The 25,620-nt window shown below is 36.8% G+C and overlaps 1 protein-coding gene across 1 annotated transcript; it reads right to left on the bottom strand.

Moving 5' to 3' along the window:
- Positions 1–10,657: 10,657 nt before the first annotated feature.
- On the bottom strand, positions 10,658–23,839 carry GM2A (ganglioside GM2 activator). The gene is made up of 4 exons (XM_074291842.1): positions 23,686–23,839; positions 18,930–19,082; positions 12,193–12,378; positions 10,658–11,793 (listed from the first exon to the last, which is right to left on the bottom strand). Exons 1-4 carry the CDS (start codon positions 23,770–23,772, stop codon positions 11,638–11,640), a joined length of 582 nt encoding a protein of 193 aa, XP_074147943.1. The 5' UTR covers positions 23,773–23,839; the 3' UTR covers positions 10,658–11,637.
- Between the last annotated feature and the right edge of the window lie 1,781 nt (positions 23,840–25,620).

Here is a 25,620-nt window from a genome sequence, read left to right as displayed (position 1 = left end):
TCCAAATAACATGCAAAGATAATTTTCAGCATTCATCTCTGCAAAACCTTATGTTCCAAATTTTTCTCTCTTCCTCTCCTATCTTCCCCCTTCTCAACATAGAAAGCAATCTGATATTGGTTAAACATGTGCAGTTCTTCTAAACATATTTCCATATTCTCATGCAGTGCAAGAAAAAAAAAAATCAAAAGGGGGAAAAAATGCAAGAAAGAAAAAACTATACAAACAAATAATAACGACAAAGATGAAAATACTATGCCTTGATCCACATTCATTCTCCATAGATCTCTCTGAATGAGGATGACACTTTCCACTCCCAAGTCTATTGAAATTGCCTTGAATCAACACAGTTGAAAAGAGCCAAGTCCATCACACTTAATTGATCCTTCTAATGCGGATATAGTCACCTCTCTTGACAGAAAAGAGAAAATAAGTCAGGCAAGTCTTTGTGTCAATTAGAAGAGAATAAGGGTGATTTCTGGATGACTTTTCTTCAGCATCTATGTTTGTATATCCCTGGGAAAGTTTTATACTGTGCTGAAAGCTGCCTGAGATCTTAGGAATAAACTATGAAAAAGGCATATGTAACTATCATGTGGGTGATGACATCTGCATCATTAAAAATCATTTCTGAGTCCTTCCCTTTTTTTTTTGAGTATGTATATACAGATGCCAGAGGACCTTACACTCATAAGGGTTGTCAACAAGAGCTCAAGTTCCAGGAAATCCTATCAAAACTTTAGTGAAGGCCCTTGTTGCTTTAGCAAACTAGAACTTAAAGCAACAGGGGAGCAGGGACCTTCCTCACAGTGCCAGGGCAGAAAAGAGTGCTTGAAGTCATTCAAATACATTTCTCCTTGGAAGAACTGAAAATAGAAGGATCTCTGAAAACAGCTGCACACAAAACTTCTGAAGCTTGGGACAGTGTACTCTCTACGTTGGAAACAGAGTCCTACTTTAAGGAAGAGTTAAAAGCCAATGGGCTGGGAAAATGAGCAAACAACAAAAAAATTCTAACCATAGAAAGTTACTATGGTGATAAGATCAAAACATGCATTTAGAAGAAAACAAAGTCAAAGCTCCCACATCCAAAGTCTCCAAGAAAAATAAGAATTCGTCTCAGGCCATGGAAAAGTCCAAAAGGGATTTTGAAAATCAAGTGAGAGACATAGAGGGAAAATTGGGAAGAGAAATGAGAGTAATGCAAAAGGAAATACAAAAAGCTAATGAGGAAAATATGCCTTAAAAATTAAAATTGGCCAAAGGAGGTTGAAAATTAGAATTGAGCAAATGGAAGCCAATGACTTTATAAGAATAAAACAAAACAAAACAAAAAATAGAACACTGTGAACTATGTCATTGGAAAAACAACTAACCTGGAAAATAGATCCAGGAGAGATCATTTTAAAATTACTAGTCTAGGGGAAGCTAGATGATACAGTGGATAGAGCACCAGCCCTGAAATCTAGTCTGACACAACACTTCTAGCTGTGTGACCCTGAGCAAGTCACTTTACCCCAATTACCTCAGTTAAAAAAAAAAAAAATTAGTCTGAAAACTATGATTAAAAAAAAAAAAAGAGCCTGGACATTATCTTTCAATAAATTATCAAGGAAAACTATTTTGAAATTCAAGAAGCAGAAAAAGCAGAGGATAAAATATAAATTGAAAGACCCCACTGATCACCTCTTGAAAGATACCCCATGATGAAAACAGAATAATATAGCCAAATTCTGGAATTCCCAGATCAAGAAGAAAATATTTCTAGCATCCATGAAGAAACAATTCAAGTATAATGGAGTCACAGTAAAGATAACACAAAATTTGGCAGTTTCTATATTAAAGAATTGGAGGGCTCAGAACATATTCCAGAGAGCAATGGAGAGAGAATTACAACCAAGAATCACTTAGCCAGCAAAAATGAGCATAATTCTTCAGAGGAAAGGGTAGAAATTCAATGAAATAGAGAATTTAAGTATTTTAGAACCTTCTCATTAATGTGGCATTTAAGAGTATATATAGACAGAGGGCACAGGTGTGAATTGAATATGAAGAGATATCTAAAAATTGAGAAAAAGGAATGTATTAGAAGGCAGGGAAAGGGAGAGGTTGAATGGCATAAATTCACTGCAAGAAGAGGCAAGAAAATGCTTTTACAATACAAAGGAAGAGGAGGGAAGGGCCACTGAACCTCACATCAGAATTAACTCAAAATAAGAAATAGTTCACACATCCAATATGGGTATAGAACCTATCTTACCCTACAGGATAGTTAGAAGGGAATGTGAGAAACACCTGAGAAGGGTGATAAAAAGGAGGGCATGTTAGGGGAGAAGTGGTCAGAATGAAAACCGTTTTTAAAGAGACAAGGTGAAACGAGAGGGTAGAATATTCAGGGGGTAAATATAGTTAGCAATAGCAATGGTGAAAAGGATTTTGAAACAAGTTTCTCTGATAAGGGTCTCATTTCTCAAATTTATAGGGAACTGAATCAAATTTGTAAAAGAAAAAGCCATTCCCCAGTGGATAAATGATCAAAAGAGATGAACTATGCCTAAAGGGCTATCAACTCATCCTTAACCTTTGACATAATACTGGTACTAGGCATGAACCCAAAGAGATTTTTTTAAAAAAGGAAAAATTTCCATATATACAAAAATATTTATAGTAGCTTTTTTTCAGAGCAAAGAATTGGAAATTGAGGGGATGCTCTCAGAAAAACTTGGAAAGACTTCCATGACCAAGCAAAGTGAGATGTACTATGTACAAAGAAACAGTATTTTAAGATGATCAGCTGTGAATAACTGTGAATAACAATGATTCAGGATTAATTTGAAGGACTTAAGGTTATGCTCAGGAAAGACTAAACAAGGAAAATCTCAAATAAGGAGGAAAAAAGTTCCAAGGGGAAAACTCTTTACTTGGGAGTCCATGAACACTCCAAGGAGTCTTATGGAAAGATTTCAGAGCAGGAATGTTAACTTGGGCCGGAAAAAAATTACATTATCTTCATCAACCTTTAGCTGACATTAAACATTACACATTCTTAATATATCTGTTGTCTTTGTGAGCTTTCCAAGTCATATAGTGTGTACTGAACTTAGACTACTTCTTTACAGAGGCCTTAGATCTAGCGTTCTTGTGCTTTTTTGTATCCTTTATCCTATTAGCTGTCTGGTCAAGCTTATGGCTCATTCTCAGAATAGTGTTTTTTAAATAACTGAAGAAAATGTGTAATAGTATAGCCTTTTTGAGGTGGCAAAGAATGGGAGTCAGAGGAGGTGCCCATAAATTGGGATATGACTATATTATGGTACATGAAATGATAGTGTGCTATTAGAAATTAAGGGAATTATTTCAAAGACACCTGGGAAGATTTTAATGAACATATAATGCAAAATATGAAAACTAGAATGGTAAAGATACTGTTTTGAAATATTTGTTAATTCCGATTCCAGACTAGTGAATCATTTTTGGACACAACCAATGAATACATTTGTTTTGCTTGCCCAAAATCACAGCTAGGAAGTGTCTGAGACCAAATTGGAACTCAGGTTCTCCTGACTTTAGGGCTGGTGCTCTATCCACTGTGCCACCCAGCTTCCTCATTTTGCTTGACTATGCTTCTATCATGTTTTTTTTTTCCTTTCCTCCTTACTTGGTGTAAGGGAGGAGCATGCAGAAAGGAAGAGAAAGATTTTTGACTGAAAAAAAATTTTAAGCATAGCTATGTACCATGCACATAGCACATTTTCTGCACAGACACACTGATTCAAAAAAAGGTAAAAAAAAAAATTACACATCTAATGCAGGAAACAAATATCCACATATATGTAAGATATACATAGCATAGATGAAAGATAATTTGAGGAAGGTATTTACAGCTAATGGGACCAGGAAAAGGCTTCTACAAGATAGGATCAAACTGAATCCTGAAGACAGGGATATTAAGAGACAATGGTGAAGAGGTAAATCAAAGGTTCTTAAACATGGGATGCATTGACTCTGAAGTATCTATTTCCACATAATTCATTTCCCTTGTAATTCCACATATTTTGTACATTTTAAACATTCTGAGAAGAGATCCACAGGCTTCAGACTACCACAAGAGTCCAGGGCACAAAAATGGTTAAGTATCTTTTAACCATTGCAGACATGGCACCTAGAGCCCTTATTTCAATCTCCCTACCTCCTCAACCCCTTAAAAAAAAAAGTTATAGTCCCCTAACTTTTATCTTCATGCTTTCTTTTCACAAGCACCCACATAACTTTGCAATAACACAAATCCAAACTAGCACACCTCCTCCCATACCCCTACATGACCCGTAGGGGCCTTGTGATCTTATTCATTTGAATTCATATCTGAATTTATAGGTTTATTAGCATATTACAAAAGGATTTTTTAGTTTGGGTCAAGAAACTAATTTCTCATATGGCTTTGGGGCCTGAGTTTCATTCCTACTAAGTGACTTAACCAGTACAAACTTGTATTAGAAATTGTTTATGGAGCAGCCATTTTCTCATTGTCATGTCTTAACTTTTTGTGACCCCATTTGGGGTTTTCTTGGCAGAATACTGGAGTAATTTGCCATTTCCTTCTCGAGCTCATTTTACAGATGAGAAAACTGAAGCAGAGTTAAGTGACTTGTCAGGGTCACTAGTAAATGTCTAAGGCCAGATTTGAATTTGAGAAGAGGAAACCCCTAATCGTGTCAGTGCTCTATCCACTGGATCTTCTAGCTGTCCTAAAATCATAACTTCCCTTAATTTTGTACATCAGTAAGCCTTAAGTGCCAAATCTGGGTCACCTACATTTAAAGGTCTTTGTTCTTTTCTTCATTTTTATTTAAAGTAATTAATAGTATTTTATTTTTCCATATATATATATGTAAAGATAGTTTCCAACAGTTTTACAAAATTCTTTTGTTCTAACTTTTTCTTCCTTCCCTCCCTAAAACAAGCAATCTCATAAATACGTGTGATCTTTTCAAACATATTTTTATATTGAAAGTTTTCTTTATAATAATTTTCCATGTTCATAGTCTTTAGGGCTAAAAGAAACTTTAGAGGTCACTTGGTCCAAACTCTTATTGTACAAATGAGCAAACTGATATGGGATATTATTGCTTTGTAAGAAATGACCGGCAGGAGGAATACAGAGAGGCTTGGAGAGACTTACATCAACTGATGCTGAGTGAAATGAATAGAACCAGAAGATCGCTGTACACTTCAATGCTGTATGAAGATGTATTCTGATGGGAGTGGATATCTTTAACATTAAGAAGATCCAACTCACTTCCAGTTGATCAATGATGGACAGAAACAACTACACCCAGAGAAAGAACACTGGGAAGTGAATGTAAACTGTTAGCACTACTGTCTATCTATCTAGGTTACTTATACCTTCAGAATCAAATACTTAATGTGCAACAAGAAAATGGTATTTACACACATATATTGTATCTAGGTTATATTGTAACACATGTAAAATATATGGGATTGCCTGTCACCAAGGGGAGGGAGTAGAGGGAGGGAGGGGATAATTTGGAAAAATGAATACAAGGGATAATGTTATAAAAAAAAAATTACTCATGCATATATAATGTCAAAAAAATTTATAAATAAAAATTTAAAAAAAAAATGAGCAAACTGAGACCCAGAAAGAGGAAGTGTCATCCCACATTTACTGTATTAGCACATCTAAGATGAAAATCAATGACAGTAATATTTTAGACTCTTAAAATTGGTCAAGATCTTAACAGTAACTTAAAGAATGTGATTAACTAAATCTTGTTAAGAAAAATTTGACCTATAATTAGGTGATTTTGAACCCAGCAAGAACTAGGTTCAAGTTCTGCTTAACTTACACTCCTTAGTGACTATTCACAAATCACAATTTGTCTTTTCATTCTCTAAAAATAGAAATTGATTTGCATTGAAGGGAGTTTCCACACCAAGATCTTCCCAAACCGATTCAGATCTCCACCCACCTATTTTTTAAAAATCCACAAAAAAAAAAAGGACAGGTTAATATCAGTTTTCTCTGAGCTTCAACAGTGATTTAATTAAAAATCTACAAAAATTTACCTTTAAATGATAATGTGTTGTGACAATGAGCCAGATCTAAAATTGGCTTACCAGGGAGGGTGAGCTAACAAAGAATGATAGCCTAAACCATGATGGAGAAAGAGTGCTAAAAGGACATTACCAATTACTACAAAGGATCCTAAAATAAAGAAGCAGGTGAGCACGTATTATACAATGGGCACCTTGGTTTAGCAAAGCCCAATGCTGATTCCTCTCTCCAATCAGACTAGGAATCCTTGTAGACCCAGACCTTGCCTCCTCCTTTATCGCCACAGAATACTCAATACTCAAGAATTAATTGGTTAGTGGATTTATGGGCCAGTACTGAGCTTCAGACAATGCAATAATATACAAAAAATCAGCCCAGATAATGGGAATAGTATGGGAGAAGCTTTGACTCTGGAGAAAAAGGAACTTGAGTTCAAATCCCACCTAACAACTACTGCCTATATGACTCCCTCTTTCCAATTCCAGATACCTAGCCTGGATCCATGTTGCAGAAATTTGTTCAGGCCTCAGACAGCCAGCTTGGACATATCCCTTAAAGAGTAAAAGCTTATCTCTTCAACAATGAGATGATTCAAACCAGTTCCACTTGTGCAGTACCAAGAGAGCCATCTACACCCAGAGAGAGAAGAGTGGAAACAGAGTATGGAACACAACATAGCATTCTCACTCTCTCTGCTGTTATTTGCTTACATTTTGTTTTCTTTTTCTTCCTTCTTGATCTGATTTTTCTTGTGCAACAACATAACTGTATAAATATGTATACATATATTGGATCTAATATGTATTTCAACATATTTAACATGTATTGGACTACCTGCCAGCTAAGGGAGGGGATGGGGAAAGGAGTGGAAAATTTGCAACAAGTTTATGCAAAGGCCAATGTTGGAAAAATTAGCCATGCATATGCTTTGTAAATAAAAAGCTTTAATAAAAAAAAAAAATAAAAAAAAAATCAGTAAAAGCATTCTAGGATATGGCAAGCTGGAAGCACCTGAGCTGCAAATCTCTGAAAAGAAACAAAAGGAGTAGAACAGGTTGCCAGAGGATACCCTTCATTTAGGGAGCTATGAGAACTCTACCATGGCTGAGAAAAAGTTAGCAACCAGGTGGGGCCATTTTGACCCCCAAAGTCAGTTGAGGCAGAACCTAAACAAGTGAACTACAAATATTCAATATTCATATTGGGAGGAAATGAGATACTTTGAAATCTAGTCCCCAAGGAAATTAGAGGGGAAGAAATCAGGAAGTAAGTGATAAAGAAAATAGCAGGGGTAGGGCTTGAAAGTACGAAAGATTAAGAAAAGATCTCAACAAACTTAAAAACAGATAAATGAACAGGAAAAACAGTACCGAAAGGCAATATGGTATTTGGATCTAATAATGACTTCAGATATCTATAAATAGACATAAGGAAGGAAAATGATCCAACACTTGATGAAACAGAGGACCCTATGGAATGAGAACACGGAACTATAACATGTTGTTTTTTAGTGGTTTAAAAGAGAAATTGAGAAATATGAATAGCACAGAGAGACTTGACCTTTTGCAATGGCAAGTCTCACCAAAGAAACAAAAATAGAAGGGAAGTGCCCCAAATTTCTAAATACAAAAAATGAAATTCCAAACTTAACAATTTTGTAAGTCATCAGGAGAAAAACCAAATACAAAAGCAAAGATATTCAAATAATATATCCACTAGAAAAAGAAATGGAATATGTTCTCATAAAGTACTGGAACTCAAGGTAACACAGAATTGTCTATACCGGAAATAACTATAAACTGAACAAAAGATGGGATATTCAATAAGAGTTTGAAACATTTTCTTAGAAAAATTACAGAAAATCATCCCCAGGATAATATACCATAAACAAGTAGGATATATACTAGGAATGCAGGGCTGGTTGAATATTAGGAAAACTATTAACATAATTGATTATATCAATAATCAAATTAACAAAAAACATATGATCATCTCAATAGATGCAGAAAATGCATTTGATAACATCCAACACCCATTTCTATTAAAAAACACAGAGAGTATAGGAATAAATGGACTTTTCCTTAAAATAGTAGCATCTATTTAAAACCATCAATAAGCATCATATGTAATGGGGATAAGCTTGAACCATTCCCAATAAGATCAGGAGTGAAACAAGATTGCCCACTACCACCATTACTATTCAATATTGTATTATAGAAGTGCTAGCTTTGGCAATAAGAGATGAAAAAGAGATTAAAGTAATTAGAGTAGGTAATGAGAAAACCAAATCATCATTCTTTGCAAATGATATTATGGTATACTTAGAGAACCCCAGAAAATCTTCTAAAAAGCTATTAGAAATAATCCACAAGTTTAGCAAAGTTGCAGGATACAAAATGAATCTACATAAATCATCAGCATTTTTATACATCACTAACAAAATCCAACAGCAAGAGATACAAAGAGAAATTCCATTTAAAATAACTGTTGATAGTATAAAATATTTGGGAATCTATCTGCCAAGGGAAAGCCAGGAACTATGAGCAAAACCACAAAACACTTCCTACACAAATAGATTAAATTGGAAAAATATTAAGTGATCTTAGATAGGCCAAGGGAATATAATAAAGATGACAATACTACTTAATCTATTTATTTAGTGCTATACCAATCAAACTCCCAAGAAACTATTTTAATGACCTAGAAAAAATAACAAAATTCATATGGAAGAACAAAAGGCCAAGAATTTCAAGGGAACTAATGAAAAAAAAAAAAAATCAAATGAAGGTAGCCTAGCTGTACCTGAGTTAAAACTGTATTATAAAGCAGCAGTCACCAAAACCATTTGGCATTGGCTAAGGTTAGGTTCACAGAACAAAATAGTCAATAACTATAGTAATCTCATGTTTGACAAACCCAAAGACCCCAACTTTTGAGATAAGATTCACTATTTGACAAAAACTGCTGGGAAAATTGGAAATTAGTATGGCAGAAACTAGGCATTGACCTACACTTAGCACCGTACACCAAGATAAGATCAAAATGGGTTCATGATCTAGGCATAAAAAATAAGATTATAAATAAATTAGAACATAAGATAATTTACCTCTTAGACCTGTGGAGGAGCGAATTTGTGACCAAAGAACTAGAGATTATTAATCACAAAATAGAAAAATTTGATCATATCAAATTAAAAAGCTTATGTACAAACAAAACTAATGCAAACAAAATTAGAAGAGAAGCAATAAACTGGGAAAACATTTTTACAGTCAAAGGTTCTGATAAAAGCTTCATTTCCAAAATATATAGAGAATTAACTCTAATTTAAAAGAAATCAAGCCATTCTCCAATTGATAAATGGCCAAAGGATATGAACAATTTTCAGATGATGAAATTTAAAACTATTTCTACTAATATGAAAGGATGTTCCAAATTATTATTGATCAGAAAAATGCAAATTAAGACAATTCTGAGATACCACTACATACCTGTCAGATTGGCTAAGATGACAGAAAAAGATAATGATGAATGTTGGAGGGGATGGGGGAAAGCTGGGACCCTAAAGCATTGTCAATGGAGTTGTGAAAGAGTCCAACCATTCTGGAGAGCAATCTGGAACTATATTTAAAAAGCTGTCAAACTTTGCATACCCTTTGATCCAGCAGTGTTATACTACTGGGCTTATATCCCAAAGAGATACTAAAGAAAAGAAAGGGACCTGTATGTGCCAAAATGTTTGTGGCAGCCCTCTTTGTAGTGGTTAGAAATTGGAAACTGAGTGGATGCCCATCAATTGGAGAAATTTGTTTTTTAAACTTTAGACTTTAAAAAAAAAATCAGCAAAATATTGTATAGACCAATGGGGCCAGTGTCCATTCTGTTATCTGTAATAATTGGACTAATCTGATAAACAAGACAGAAAAGAAGAATCCTTGAAGTAATCCTACGAGGCAATGGCAGAAAGTGCAAGAAGGCAGAGTCTTGAATGGATATATATGGAAGCTTAGATTGTGAAAACATGAGAAAAGGAGATCATAGGGGTTATGAATCAGACAATGAGTATATTGAAAAAGACAGATAATGAGGAGGATTTAAGAAATCCTTTTTGGAAAGAGGTGCAGAAAAATATAATAAAAAAATTAAGGACTAATTAAGGGAGGGTAAAATTCAAAACCAGATAAAAGCAGGAGAGTTATTAAGAAAAATCTAAATGGAAAACAAGAGGATAGGGTAGGAGTTGGGGGGGGGGGATTCAGGAGAATCAATGGAAACAGGATTTTTTAAACTAAGTAAAATAACTGGAGGAACTTAAAACAGTTTTGTTTATAGAGGGACTAGGCATAACTTCTGAGGCAGCAGTACCTCTTGCTGAGGAGTGATGGATTAGGGCAATTTGAAGCTGAGTGGCCCTCCTTCCTCCTGGCACACCTGACCATTCAAGAAAGGAAGACAGGTAGAGCTATGTAATTGGAATCGCCTAAGAATAGGACCTGAGGGAAAAAAATTATCCAGAATCCAAATTGAACCCTAAAATATCTCTTTAGCTGTTTAAGAAAAATATAGAAAAACAAATACAACAAATTGTAGAAGAGCAAATATAAATTTACTTTTAGTCCAGTTTTAGTTTATTGTAAACCCCTTGGTCCTTCTGCATCTTGCCTAAAAGTGGACTAGGACTGAGCTATCCCCACTTCTCAGGCTCCCCCACCCCCATTCCTTAAAGGGGAATATGGTAGACTCCTTAGCTGAGGAGCTTTGGCAAATTTTCTCAGAAGCCTGACTCCTAGGACACTGGCTTCAATTACAAAAAAGTGGCTAGTTATTGCTACTAGGGTCTTCTGGCTGGCTTACCAATTCAGGCACTTTCAAAATGAGCTACAGCTCAGGAAATTGAGGCCAGAAGGACACCCTCCAAAAGGGGTCTGAGGGACCTGTTGTGTACCTGTTAGCTGCTGCTTTTCCATAAAGCACTGGAATAAATTCACAAGTGGTTCCCCCCCTGGTTTTGCTCCCCCCACCATGTCCATTCCGAGTGGGGAAAACTACAAGTGGCACTAATGGGGGGAGCTAAGGGAAGTTTGTCTAGGAGGATCATTAAAATGAGAAAAAAAAAAAAAAAATATATATATATATATATATATATATATATATATATATATATATTCTTTATAAAGACCATTGCAAATTATGTAATATTAGCTACCATTACTTTAAAAGATCCTATGCTAAAATTGAGAAATAATACTCTTAGGAAAGTGTTTCTCAACACTATAAAATAGACCAGTTCTTTGGATGGGTTTTTCCTATGGGGGGAAGAATCTTGGAAACTGCTCATAGGCCTTAAGGCCTATGGGGGAGGAAGCTGGAGAGGCCTGGGATGTGTGGGAAGACAGAAGAACAGAGGTAGTTGTCCTGGGATTGAGGAAACTGTGGAGCTCCAATTCCAGGGAAGAGCCTAACTGAGGTTGGAAGGCATGGGGCTGAACAGCTCATGGTTGGAGGGAGAAAGTGATGAGGGACTGAGAATGCTGGCAAGCTCTCTCCAGGCCCAGAGGATGGCCTCATTTCTCCTTGAGGGAGGCGTAGATCTTGAAACAGCCCAGATTAGTGGTGCTATTCCTTAGAATGATCTCAGTGCGGTAGTTGCCATTGCCCAGAGAAGGTGGCAGCTTCACAGGAGGTATTTCGAAGGTGGTTTTGGGCAGGGAGTAGGTTCCCTATAGAGAGAGGAATGAGCACAAGTTAGGGAGGAACTTTTCTAGTGATCTTCTCTTCCTCTGAAAGTTCCAGAGCAGTAAAATTTCCTCCCAATCCCCAGAAATAGGCAAGTACATAATATTTCTTTGCAATGCTAACGTGCATTGGGCACTGGGGCCCATGTCTCCTCCCCAGAGTAAGATAGGGCAACTTAGGGTATCTCTTTTAATTTCTCTACCAGCTCCTGAATTCCCAGATGGTCACATGGGGCCCCTCAGGACAACTCAGATGAGTCGCACCAGTTAAGTTAGGCACTCACGGGTGGTAGAAGAGGAAAGACAGAGTGACCCAGACTTGAAGTACCCAACACTACTACCTTCTCATATAAAGAGTACAAAATGACCTTCCCAATAACTTACCTTCTTAAAGGGGCAGTGACAGGGTAGGCCATAGGTATGGAGAGGCTCAGGGCAGGGCTCCCCAGGTGGAATGAAGGAGTCAATTGTCTCACATATATCTTGATAGGTGCAGCTTCCAATCTTTTTAATACAAGGGATTCGCAACCAGAATCCAGGAGCCACTTCTTTATCCAAAGCTACCACTACCTTTTAAGAAAAAAGATATAGTTCATGAGGGAAGTAGGGCCTGCAAGTAGACAGAATCCATCCACTTAGTCCTCCCAACATCCTTAGGAGGGCAGGTATCTTTTACCTTACATTTACAGACGACTAAACACAAGAATCAAAGGATCCCACGGTCACAGTGTCAGGAACTAGGAATAGAAACCAACTCTCCTGTCTTTGAGACAGGGCTGTTTCCACAAATACAAATGTGGTTTGAGCAGAAAATGTGTATTGAGCATTTCCCCTTAACCCCTAGTTTGAATAGAAACAAAATGAACATGTGATCTTCAGGGTCCATGGTTGACTTCAAAGGGCTTTTCTGTGTATTACAACAGAAATAACTTTTCAAACAAATTCCCCACACTAAAACAGATAACAAGGAAAAAAATTATTCCTCTTAAATGTCTAGTCTACAGGATATGGCCTGAGAACTGAATATTTTTCCTGCATTCTCTAGGCACCCACTCCAATCTCTTTTTCTCTCAAGGTTCTTTGCTTTCAATCTCAGATTCTCTCTTCAGACAAGAAAAACAAAATCAACCATACAAATGTAGAATATCGCTTTAGGCAGCAGTTTGTATTAAAATGACAAGGATTTTTAGCAGAGAATACAGGTCAGCAAGGCAGCCCAAAAAAGGCTGTAGCACAATTTTAGATTCTGTAACTAAAAGCATGATGTCTAGATGAGGAGCTATGAAAATAAATGCATAGTGTATTGGACTACCTGCCATTTAGGGAATGGGGATAGGGGGAAAAGGGGAAATTTTGGAACAGAAGGTTTTGGAAGGGTCAATGTTGAAAAATTACCCATGCATATGTTTTGTAAATAAAAAGCTATAATAATAGCTTTTTATAATAAAGAAAATAAATGCACAATAACCCTCTATCTTGATCAGATACTATTTACATTATTGTGTCCATTTCTAGCTGCCATATTTTAAGAGACATCAACATACTGGAGCACAAAGGAGGGTATCAAGATTTGAAATATGCCATGAAAAAAACTGTTTGAAAGAACCGAGGATATTTATCTTGGAGAACAAACTTGCATGGGAATTTGAATCCTGTCTTTAAATATATGAAGGACTGACATGAAGATTCAATTTCATTTATTTGACACCAAACAGAATGAAGACAATTGGCACACTTGGAATAATTATAATAATAGTAATAATAATTATAATGACTAGGAATAATCCCACTATTCGACAGGAACTATGCTAAACTCTTTTACAAATAATAATCTGTTTTGATCAAAATAAAGGAAAATAAAGGTCCTCAAGTCTAATGCCACTGGCCCTAAACTCAGAAGACATGAGCAAAAGTCCTTTTTCCAATACTAACCAGACATTGGAAAGTCTCTTGACCATTCTGGACTTTAGTTAATTCATTTAGTTCATTAACCTTAAGTGGTCTTAAGGGTTTTTTCATGGCAACATGGGGATGATCCAGAGCTACCTTCCCACCTTCAGCTGACTTTGTCCTCTTTCACACTGCCCCTCATAGTTTAGAAGATAATCAGTTCTTCCCAACCCCCCCCCCCCCAATCAATCTATCTTCTCTCTCCTTTGTTCCCAGCAGGAATACAATAATTCCATTCTTGTTTTACTGGGTTACTTCAGCTTCATTGTTTTTTACATAAATTCTGGTTGGTCTCTAATTTACCCTGGAGTCCAAAAGGATTATGACTCCCTATATCCTGACAGCTTTAAAAAAAAAAAGAAAAAAATCAGGCAGCCTCCTAGCCATGACTTATTTCTAACTAATAATCAGATAGTGCCTTGACTTTTCAAACAAAACAAAACAACAACAAAAAGTGGCAGGGAGGAACAGAAGAAAGACAACAGACGCTTGAGCCTTCTTTATTTCTTTTCTTTCTTTTTTTTTGGCCTTTTTTATTTCTTGAATAAACTATCTTTCCTTTGACATTTGTATTAACTACAGTATTTGTCTTAACTACTTGCCTCCTGAATGAAGCTGTCCTCCCCAATTCTACCCTCACTGACTTAATCAATCACTACTGCCTTCTGGATAGAGTCATTACTAAACAAGACTAGGATGAAGAGGAAGAATTGCCAGAGCCATATCACAGCTGACTCCACATAATAACACAAACTCATTCAAACAAGTATCACGTCCTAGATTCTGTAAAAAAAAAGAACTTTTTGTTCCCTAGTCCTTCAGTTTCTCTGCCAATCTAGATTTTAAAAAACAGAGGGATCTGTCTGGTTTTCAACTCCAGCTCTGCCATTTACTATCTATGTGACTTTGGGTAACTCATTTTCTTTTTGTTGGCTTTAGTTTCTGCATCTATAAAAGTTTGGAAATAAATGATTTAGGTTACCCTTCTACTCAAACTTTATGATTCTAGTTACACAAATAGCTCACATTCCTCCACTACCTTACAAAATATTTTCCTCACAATAAATCTAGGGTTCTCTCACTTGAAAATGAGGAAATAGAATGAATTTGTAACTTAATAATCACCACTGACATTTACAATGACTTTAATTTAGGTTTACAATATACTTCACATACTCTTGATTTTAAGTTTCATAATCTGTCAGATGAGAATTGTGAGTATTATTAGTATTTTGTAGACTTCATACACAACTGGTCACATAACTAAATGGAACTTGAATTCACATCTTGATGACTTTAAGTCTTGCTCTCTTTTAACTATGCCATGTGATTAATCACAATTTGAGTGGCTGAAATCATTCTCTGACTCAAACCTAGGTCTGCTGATTCCAAATCCCATGATTTTTACTCCACCATGCATTTCTGAAGCAAAGCTTTTAATTATTCTGAAACTGAAAATAACTGACATGGATTTATAACACCAATGACCATTCCTTAAATGGCCAAAAGATAGGGGGAAACTAATTTAAGAGAATAACAAACTACTACCTACCCTATGAATTTTGGAATACTTTATCTAAAAATTTGGAATGCTTTACCATCCATAATGAAAAATACAAATCAAAATGAATGAGATTCTTCCTCATGTGCATCTTTTAATAAAGATGACAAGACCTAGAAGTAGCCAATTTTGGAAGAAAAATGGGGAAATGGACTTGCCAATACATTGGAGTTTTAAACTGGTTCATCTATTTTGGATATCAATTTGTAACTATGCAAAAAGTGACCAAACTCTTTGACCTAAAAAACCCACCACCATATATCCCAGAGAAATCAAAGATAAAAACAGAGGTGTAACATAGACCAAAACATCCACATCATTCTTAGGGACAGCAAAAAATGGTAAAACAAAGGAGGAGGAAGTAGAAAGAATATCTATTACTGGGGAAGTAGATGGGACAAAACTTTAACTTACTGTGAGAATGTAAGACTATTATTTTGTATAAGTTATTTATAATTCAGATAAATATGGAAAGATGCTTGAATTGACACAGTATATTAAGCAGAACCAAGAAGATACATAATGACAACAAAAATGTAAAATAAAAAATCATTAAAGAGAAACCCACCATAAGTGAGAGAAAAAACAATTATATCCCTAAGTGTAATTAAGGAAAAACTTGAAGGTTCCACAAAAGAGATATTGAACCTTAGCTGATTATTGATAGAGAAAAGCTAGAAGACCATTTAATCCAAGCCCATGATTTTTCTGTAGATGAAGAAAATGATCCAACTCTGATGGGCTTAGCTCTTCAACAATGAAGTAATTCAAGACAATTCCAATAGATTTGTGATGAGGAGAGCCATCTGCATCCAGAGAGAGGACTGTGGGCACTGAATGTGGATAACAACATAGTATTTTCACCTTTTCTTTTGTTGTTTGCTTGCTTTTTTTTTCCTTTCTTTTTTCATTTTTCCCCCTTTTTGTTCCAATTTTTCTTGGGCAATATTATAAATGTGGAAATATGTATAGAAGAATTGCACATATTTAATCTATATTGGATTACTTGCTATCTAGGGGAGTGAGGTGGGAGAAGGGAGGAAGAAAAATTTGGATCCAGGTTTTGAAAACTATCTTTGCATGTATTTTGAAAATAAAAAGCTACTATTTAAAAAAGAAAAAGAAAATGATCCAAGACCAGAGAGACATGAGGTAGACAGGCCTAGAATTAGAATCTAGACCTCTCCCTGACTTCTACTAGCTAACATACTCTGCAATAAGTCAGTCTTAATTAGACTATAAATTCCTTGAGGATAAGGCGATGGTATTGCCTTCTTTCATGCTTCTCACATTCTAATACAAAGTTTGTCACAGAAGTGTTCTGTAAATATTGAGTTATAAGACAGGAGTCAGGAAATCAGGGTTTAGACCTCCCCTCTGATATTTACTAACAATATGATGACCATGAACAAGCTACTTAAACTTTCTCACCTTTTAAAATATGGTAACAACTATATGGCATACATCATATGAGGAATATTCTTTGCAAGCCTTAAAGCATGAAGTAAAATGATACTATTCTTTTTAGTTGATGAAAACAAATTTGAAGATAGAGAATTATGTTCAAAGAAGATGACAGAATAATCATCCAACTATGTCTCAAGGCCCCTTCAATAAAATGATACTCCTAGTTTACAATAGGCCTAGATCTGGCTAGCATGTTTGACCTCTGAGTGTTCCCAATAAAATGCACCCCCCTAAGTGTAATTTTTAACTCAAATTACTGGAGCTGAGAAAACCAGGGACTTCAAGTCTGACAATTGCAATTTAAATTGAGTTAAATGCTTACTAAAGAGTGGATCAATGAGTCAGGGGAGGAGAGAACAACTCTATAAGACAGAGTAGATCTTGCCTGAACTCTTGCTTTTAGCATCCAGAGTCTTTAATTAAAAAACAAAAAACAAAACAAAAAAACAAAACAAAACACTACAGCCCCGATGAGCCCATTCAGAAGATCTAGCCCTTAGGATACTACTGTCACATGGAAGACAAAGAAATTAAGTAACCCAATTTTCTAAAGTATTTTATGACTGCTCTTCCAAACAAAATTTAAAAGAGTTAGTGCAAGGATTATTACAGATGTATAAAAATACTATTCTAAAGACTATATTTTACATGGTGCTATATATAGAGTGCCAAGCCTGGGAGTAAGGAAGGCTCATCTTTGTGAGTTCAAATTTGCCCTCAAACACTTACTAGCTATGGGCAAGTTACTTAACCCTGTTTGCCTCAGTTTCCTTATCTGTAAAAAGAACTTGGGAAGGAAAAGGTAAATTATTCCAGTTTCTTTACCAAGAAAACCAAGAGGAGTCACAAAGAGTTGAAAATGATGAAACAAATTATTCTTGTTTCTGCTAATTTTCTCTGCATCATTTCATATAAATCTTCCCAGTTTTCTCTGAATTCTTCCTTCATAATGTCATATTGTAAACAGTTCTATTTTATAGGTAAAAAAGCTGAGATGTACATAGATTTGAAAAACAAAAACCAAACAAAATCAAAAACTTGCCAAGGATTCAAATCCAGATTCCATGTATGACTTTGGAGTACAGCATTTTTTTCCCCCTCTCTACCACAGAAAGAGATAATGGCTTAGTCTTGGCAGTCTATCAATGTTACCAAAGTTCTTGGGTTCCATTTTGTACCAGTAGTTTACCCCAGATTATGTCTCAGTTTTTTTAATACCTGGAAAGAACACCAGAATTGAAATTAGGGGATCAAGATTCTAGTCCTGGATGTTGGCAAACTGCTTTCCTTCTCTGGGGATCCCAGGATGATTATAAATCCGGAGCTGGAAGGAAGGTCATCTAGCCCAACCCTCCTTTTCCCCATATTATGGATAAGAAAAATAAAACCATTTAGTTTAAGTGACTTGCCCAAGATTACAAAAACAGTGAGTGTCAGAGACAGGATATTAATTTAGATCCTCTGACAACAATGCACTCTCCACTGTACCATACCATCTTCTTATAAAAACAATAATTTTTATTCTATCTTAAAAGTTTGCAGAATTTATAAATACCTCATTTGATTCTCACACTAACTATAGGAAGTAAGTGTTATTGTTTCCATTCTTGAGATAAACAAACTGAGCTAAATAGCATTTAAGTGACTTGTCTATATAGTATCAAATTAAATGTCAGACATAGGATTCAAACTTAGGTTTTCCAGACACCAAGTATGTCCCCACTTTATACTCTAGTCTGCTAGATATGAGAACATTATATAATTAAACACAGGAGGTGATTATTACATTTATAACAATTTGGACTTTAGATATTGGCTAAGATTCCTTCTAAGTCTCATTCTCTAGGGCTTCCCTGTAGGGGTCTATTTGCCAAGTGTTCCCCCCCAATGTTGAGATTGGGAAGGGACCCCAAAAGATTAGAGTCACAAATAAGGATTCCTTATATATCTTCCCTAAAGTCTAAAGGAAGAAATATTATTTTCCTAGGCCAGATGATTTTTACAATCATTGTAGGACAGATTATTAGAAAAGAAGCACTCTAAGGTCAGGGGACCTTAAAATTATTACCATATTTCCCTTAGAAGTTGTACACCAAGACTAGCTCTGGTAATAGCCTTGTCTTATTCCACTTCCAGGACATACCTGCAAAGGAGAAGTAATGGGTACAGCAGTCTTGATCTCCAAGCCAACGGTTAATTTTCCAGGGATGTTGATAGGAACTGGTTCTACTTCCAGGCTAGTGATCAATACTGGGTCATCTTCATTATCACAGTTTTGCCAAGAAAAATCATTGACCTAAAATATGATTAAAGCATTTGGTGAAAAAGTAAGCAAGAAATTATATAACAAACTTTCAATCATTTTCAACTAACCAATCACCTCTGAAACTAAGCTTTATCTAGCATCCAAAGGCTTTTGTGATCTATTCCCTTTTCTTCACACTTTTATTTGAGGTATACAAGAGTTTGTCTTCTCTTAAATATATTACCCTATAACTGTTAGGCTAGATTTTCTTCACTGAACACATCACTTTCACTCCCACAGTTGTTTAAATGATTTCTCCAATAACTCTCTAGGTCTATCTACTTGTCCAAAGCAGATCTCAATTTCTCCCTACCCTAAGAAGTCTTTCCCATAGACAATGAAGCAGTGAGTACCTTATAGCACCATAATTTGTGCTGGATAAAACTTAAGAAAAACAAAATGCAAGAAAACAACAGAGAGTGAAAATGCTATGTTGTGCTCCACAGTCAGTTCCCACAGTCCTCTCTCTGGGTGAACATGGCTCTCTTAATCACGTCATTGAAACTGGTATCAGTCATCTCATTGTTGGAAAGAGTCACATTTATCAGAATTGATCATTATATAGTCTTGTTGTTGCCATGTATAATGATCTCCCAACTGATGGGCATCCACTCAGTTTCCAGTTTCTTACTACTACAAAAAGGGCTGCCACGAACATTTTTGCACATGTGGGCCCTTTACCTCCTTTAAGATCTCTTTGGGATATAAGTCCAGTAGAAACTCTGCTGGATCAAAGGGTATGCACAGTTTGGTAACTTTGGGGCATAGTTCCAAAATTGCTCTCCAGAATGGCTGGATCAGTTCACAATTCCACCAACAATGTATCAATGTTCCAGTTTTCCCACATCCCCGCCAACATTTTCCTGTTATCTTAGCCAATCTGAGAGGTGTGTAGTGGTATTTCAGAGCTGTCTTAATTTGGATTTCTCTGATCAACAGTGATTTAAAGCACGTTTTCATATGACTAGAAATGGTTTTTAATGTCTTCATCTGAAAATTGTTCATATTCTTTAACCATTTAGCAATTGGAGAATGGCTTATAAACTTGAGTCAATTATCTAATATAACATATAATATAATCAAAATTATCTATTTGGTGTTTAATAACGAATTCCAGTTCTTCTTTGTGAATTTGTCACAAATTCCTTCCTTCTCCAAAGATGTGAGAGGTAAACTATACTATATTCTTCTAATTTGCTTATAATATCATTATGTGTAAATCATGAACCCATGAACCCTTATCTTGGCATAAGGTATGGGTCGATGCCTAATTTCTGCCCCATTAGTTTCCAATTTTCCCAATAGTTTTGTCAAATAGTGAGTTCTTATCCCAAAAGCTGGGGTCTTTGGATTTGCCAAATACTAGATTGCTAAAGCTATTGACTATCTTGTCCTATGAACTTAATCTATTCCACTGATCAACTATGACTACTGCTCTATAATATAGTTTTAGGTCTGGCATAGCTAGGCCATGAAGGTATTATTTTTATAAATATTTGCCAGCTGAGGAAACAGAGGCAGACAGAAGTGATTTGTTCAGTATCATACAGCCAGGAAGGGGTAGTTAGATGGTACCACAAAGGGCCAGGACTACAGCTAGGAAGACTTGTTTTCCTGAATTAAAATCTGGTATAAGACTGTGTGACCCTAAGTAAGGCACCTAGGTAAGTCAGTTTTTCTTTATCCATAAAATGATCTGGAGAAGGAAATGGCAAACCATTCCAGTATCTTTGCCAAGAAACATGATCAAAATAATATATAGCCAGAAAGTGTCTGTGGCTGAACTTGAACTCAAATCTTCTTGACTATTTCAACTACTTAGATACCTAAGTGAGAAAACTTACTTTTTTTTTTTTTTTAAGCTATGCATGGGAAAAAGGAAAGGACTTAGCTTATATAGTGGAAAAAACAGTTGTCTCTGGACATTGTCTCTACGGTCCATTTCTAGATCCAGCTATACATCTAGCATAATATAAACCTTGCCTCTTCTTGACCCTAAAGAACAGAACTAGGAACATAGCAGGCAGAGGCTGCAGAGAGGCAAAATTTAGCTCAAAATAAGGAAACATTTGTTAATAAGAAAAATGGGTTGTCTCAAAACAGAACAGTTCCTCATCATGAAAAGTTTTCAAGAAAAGATAATGAACACTTGTCAATACTGATGGGGAGGTTCTTATTATTGAATCAGGCTACATATTTCTTAGGTCCTTAATGGGAATCACTGAGCCTAGTTCCTGCAATGATTTGAATTAGTGGTGAAGACAAGGACAAGAACTCAGGAACTACAGAGTATTCACTTTTCTATGGCCTTTCCCCCAGGGATTCTCACCAATTAAAGTTTCCTTCCCCTCTCCCCTCCCAACTGATGATCTCAGAAGCACAAGATAAGTGTCAGCTTGGGGCCCAGATGTTGATAGTTCTCTTGGGGAAGGAAATAGAGCATGATTAAGTGGGAAGTTACTCTTGCCTTTGCAAGGGTCCTGGGGTTTCTGTCCTGCAGAAGGTTCCTTGGAATATGGTCTCATGAAGAAGCAAAGCATCCCATGAGCCTCTTACCTAGACCCAAGTGGAAGGTTAGTGGAAAACTTGTTGGACTTGGGAATGAAAACTGGCTTCAAATCTTGGTCTCGGAACTTGATTTCTATAAAATGGGCAAAGATATCTACAATACCTATCTCCCAAGGTTATTGTACAAATCAAATGCAAACATTTTGTAAACCTTAAAGTGTTACGTAAATACTATTATTATTACAAAGAGTTCCAATTGTGTGACTTTTCTACATCCAGATTATTATTTCATGATTATCCCCTTCCTAAGAAGGCACCATAAAATTTACCCTTTCCACTACACCAATCTGTCTTCCTGCTTTGGACAGGTTTGCCTTAATCATCCTGTCTTGTTTGAGACTGGAATATTAGGGGCAGTTAGATGGCACAGTAGATAGGGTATTGACTCTGGAGTCAAGAGGACCCAAGTTCAAATTCAGCCCTACACTTAACTAGCATGTGCATGATCTTGGGCAAGTCACTTAACTCCATTGCCTTCTCTTCCTTCCCAGAGAAAGAGTAGACTATTAAAATGGAATTTCTGTGATGCTTTAAGATATATATTTCCTCATGATGACTTTGTAAGAAAGGCATGCCTTTTATAGATGAAGAAACAAGCTCAGAAAGTTACCACAATTTATCCAAGGTTACATAATTAAAAGAACACATGTCAGAGATGGGATTCGACTCCCAAGTCCAGAGCTTTTTTAAAATCACATACAGTTTCTCAACACTAAGAAAAGCCACTAGGAAGACTAGAAGATGAATGACCTTTCCACCCACTCCATCCCCATCACAAAGTTACAGCTTCAGGATAACAGATAAAAAATTATAGTTAATTACTGGGCAAAACTTCAAGGCATCCAATACATCTTTCAGGGATTTGTGACTTCTTCCCCTGAAAAAGTATGAAAAGTACACACAGGGGTATATTGACTTTCAAAGATTTAATTACCAGAGAAAAGTTAAGGAGCTACCTAGCAATCTGAATGAACAGAACTTTTGTGGTTTTTTCCCCTTACCAAAAATTAAAAACCCGGCTATTCATGGCATAGTACACAGGTGACAGAAAATTGATCTGGAAGGCAGAAAAGATTGGGTTTTTTTCTGACCTTAGCTATGTACCACTGTGGATAAGTCATTCATTACCCTTCTTTTCTACTTCATTTTGCCCTTTTCTAAACTTTGGCATCTTGTAATAGATAAACTGAAACTCCTCTCAGTTAAAATTCCATGGCTCTCCATCCCATGATCAGAAGCAAAGGATTGTTTGGGAAAGAGTTGGGGAGAATTTATAGGGGGATAAGGAAGGGAGGAAAGGAAGTTATCCTCACCAAGGAATGGGGAACTGTCTGGGTTTTCATTCCTGCTGCCCTTCCCTTTATGCATCATAATCTTGGGGCTTTCCAGAGTCCCCCAAGAAAGAAAAGGAGGACTCATATTGGTCCCCTTCGGAAGGTCTGAAATCCCAAAGCAAGCTATTGCGCTTATAGGAAAGACCCCTAGCTCCTCGGTAAATGTCAGTCAACAATAAGTGCAATTTAGTATAAAGAATAGGACTGATGTAGGAGCCAAGAACAGTAAAATGGACCAGATGATGCTACTTTTCTGTTTGGCCGTAGCCACTTCCTAGGATTCAGGGTTGGTAGGATCTCAGTGATCATCTTCCAAGACTCCTGTTTCACTGATGATGGAAATGGATCTCCAGAAAGCTTAAGTGACCATTTCCTCTTCTGTTAAATGAGAGAGGGAGATCCCTTTCAACTCCACGATCTTTTAGTAAGGGAGAAGACTAAGATACTTCAGCCCAGTTTAACTTGGACTGGGGCAGGGGGTAGGAAAGGTTATGAGAGGGTGCTGGAAATGGAGATTCTCTACTAACCCACCTTTGAATCAGCACTAGGGGCGACCCTCCCTGGTTCCCTCCACTCGTCCCCTGCAATCAGAGACGCCTTCCCCCATAATCCATTCTCCTGGGGGGAGCGGGAAGCAGCTGAGCGAAGAAAGGGTGAAATAAGGAAGGGGCGCCCCACATTCGGCAACTCACCATATACAGGGGGAACGGACCCTTACTGGCGGGAGCAGGCCTGGGAAAAGACACAACCAAAAGCACGAGGAGAGGAAGGGACTTCATGGTGTCGGTCAGTCAGCAGATGCAGGTAACAACAATTGGCGATGCTCCTTTAAGGGGTGAAGGGGGCAGGCAAATATACGCTCCGCCTAACACCACGCCTTCCGACCAGATTGCTACAATCCAGTGAAGTGGGCTGTTCGCATCAGGGCTTACGTCCTGTCAGCTCCACCCACTTCCCCTGACTCCTGACACTGAGGTCTGCTGGGCTGGGGCCGAGAGATCGAGGGATTGTAATCTCGAACTTCTGGGACACTACTTTGTTACTAGAAGGGTTCTGGAAAGGGAAGGAGAGATCTGCATCTATTATGTCACTTCTGGCCTTCCTAACCAGCCCGATGGGGGTAGGTCCCGGCCGATTAATTACTTTTCCCCTTTTGCAGATCAGGAAACCCCTATTAGATGGCTTGTCTCGTGGTTAATAAATGGCATTGCCCTGAATCACGTTATTTTCCAATATTTTTAAATTATCATCTCTAGGCGGCGTTATCCGATTCTACGTACTTTTTAGGAGAAAGGAAGTGAAAAGGGTCGATGGGTAAATGATGAAAACTGATTATCTGTGGCATTGGCTACTTTGACCAGGCTTAGATCAATGTATTTCTTGTCTTTCCCTACCAGACGTATACATGTGCCTTAAAGTCCATTGTTCCGCGACCTTGATATAGATCTGTGAGATCCAAAGCTTCACTTAAGGCAATTTGAATAGGTGGGACCAAGGTTTGCAAAAGCACTTCTCTTTGGCAAAGCTACACACGGACGGAAAAAGCCTGGGATCTACTGACATCTGAGAAATCTAGACATCTAGAAATCTAGAGACATCTAGAAATCTAGAACTGGAAAAGACAAGATTTGGAAATAAAATAGTGAGATAGGTGGAAACTAAGACTTAGAAAGGAAAAGAATGTTATCTACATCTAAATACATTTTTCTTCAGTTTTCGAAGAACTTTTCCTATAGACTTTTCAGAGGCAGCTATAGGGGAGTGGCTTGAGTAATCAGTTTAGAGTCAATGAGATTCAAACCCACGGGGACCCCATTAGTAAGGCTTTGGATAAATCATTTAACTCAAGAGTTTGTGTCCAGCCATTATTGGAGCTAAGTAAATAGAGAGCTGGTCTCAGAACCAGGAAACCTAGGTTCATGTTTTACATAGTAGCTGTGTGAACCTGAGAAAGTCACTAACCACCTTGAACCTTAGTTTCCTCATCTGTCAAACAAGAGAAATGGTCAAAGCTTCTTAAAGTGTAGCTCAAGATCCAACATGGGGCTTTAAGAGTATAGCTTCTAGGGGACTTTAGGATCACTAACACTTTGTTAGAACAGAAGCACTCTAAGGTAGGAGAGAACCTCCCTAGTGCTATCTCCCCTAGAAGATATACTCATACAGGATTTTGTAACTGAATGTGAGGGTTGCAAAAAATGTGGCAACAGTAAGAGATTTCTGAGCACAACAACCAAAAGTTAATTCAAAATAAAATATGCAATGTATCCAAGGTCTTTCTGACAATGCTTACCCTTGTTGCATAATCAGACTTTACTACAGCCTTGATTCTGAACATGCAACATGAACACTTTTTGCACCGACCATGAACAAGTATTACCAGAAACATCTTGGCTCAGATTAGAGATGGGGTTGCATGAAAATTTCTCAAGTGAAAAGAAATCAGGACTAGAAAAAGCTTAAGAAGGCCTAATGTAGATGATCCCTGTGGATCTATAATCATCAATTGAAAAATGGAAATGATATTTACATTATGTACTATTTCACAGGGTTGTGGTGGCCCAGTTACTTTGCAGAACCTCTAAGCACTTGAAATGGAATTCAGTGACACAGAAGTCTTGTGAGGT

The sequence above is a fragment of the Sminthopsis crassicaudata genome, chromosome 2, assembly GCF_048593235.1.
Source record: "Sminthopsis crassicaudata isolate SCR6 chromosome 2, ASM4859323v1, whole genome shotgun sequence".
Taxonomy (NCBI): domain Eukaryota; kingdom Metazoa; phylum Chordata; class Mammalia; order Dasyuromorphia; family Dasyuridae; genus Sminthopsis; species Sminthopsis crassicaudata.
The sequence above is the reverse complement of the archived record's forward strand: the minus strand, read 5'-3'. Positions and strand labels throughout refer to the sequence as shown.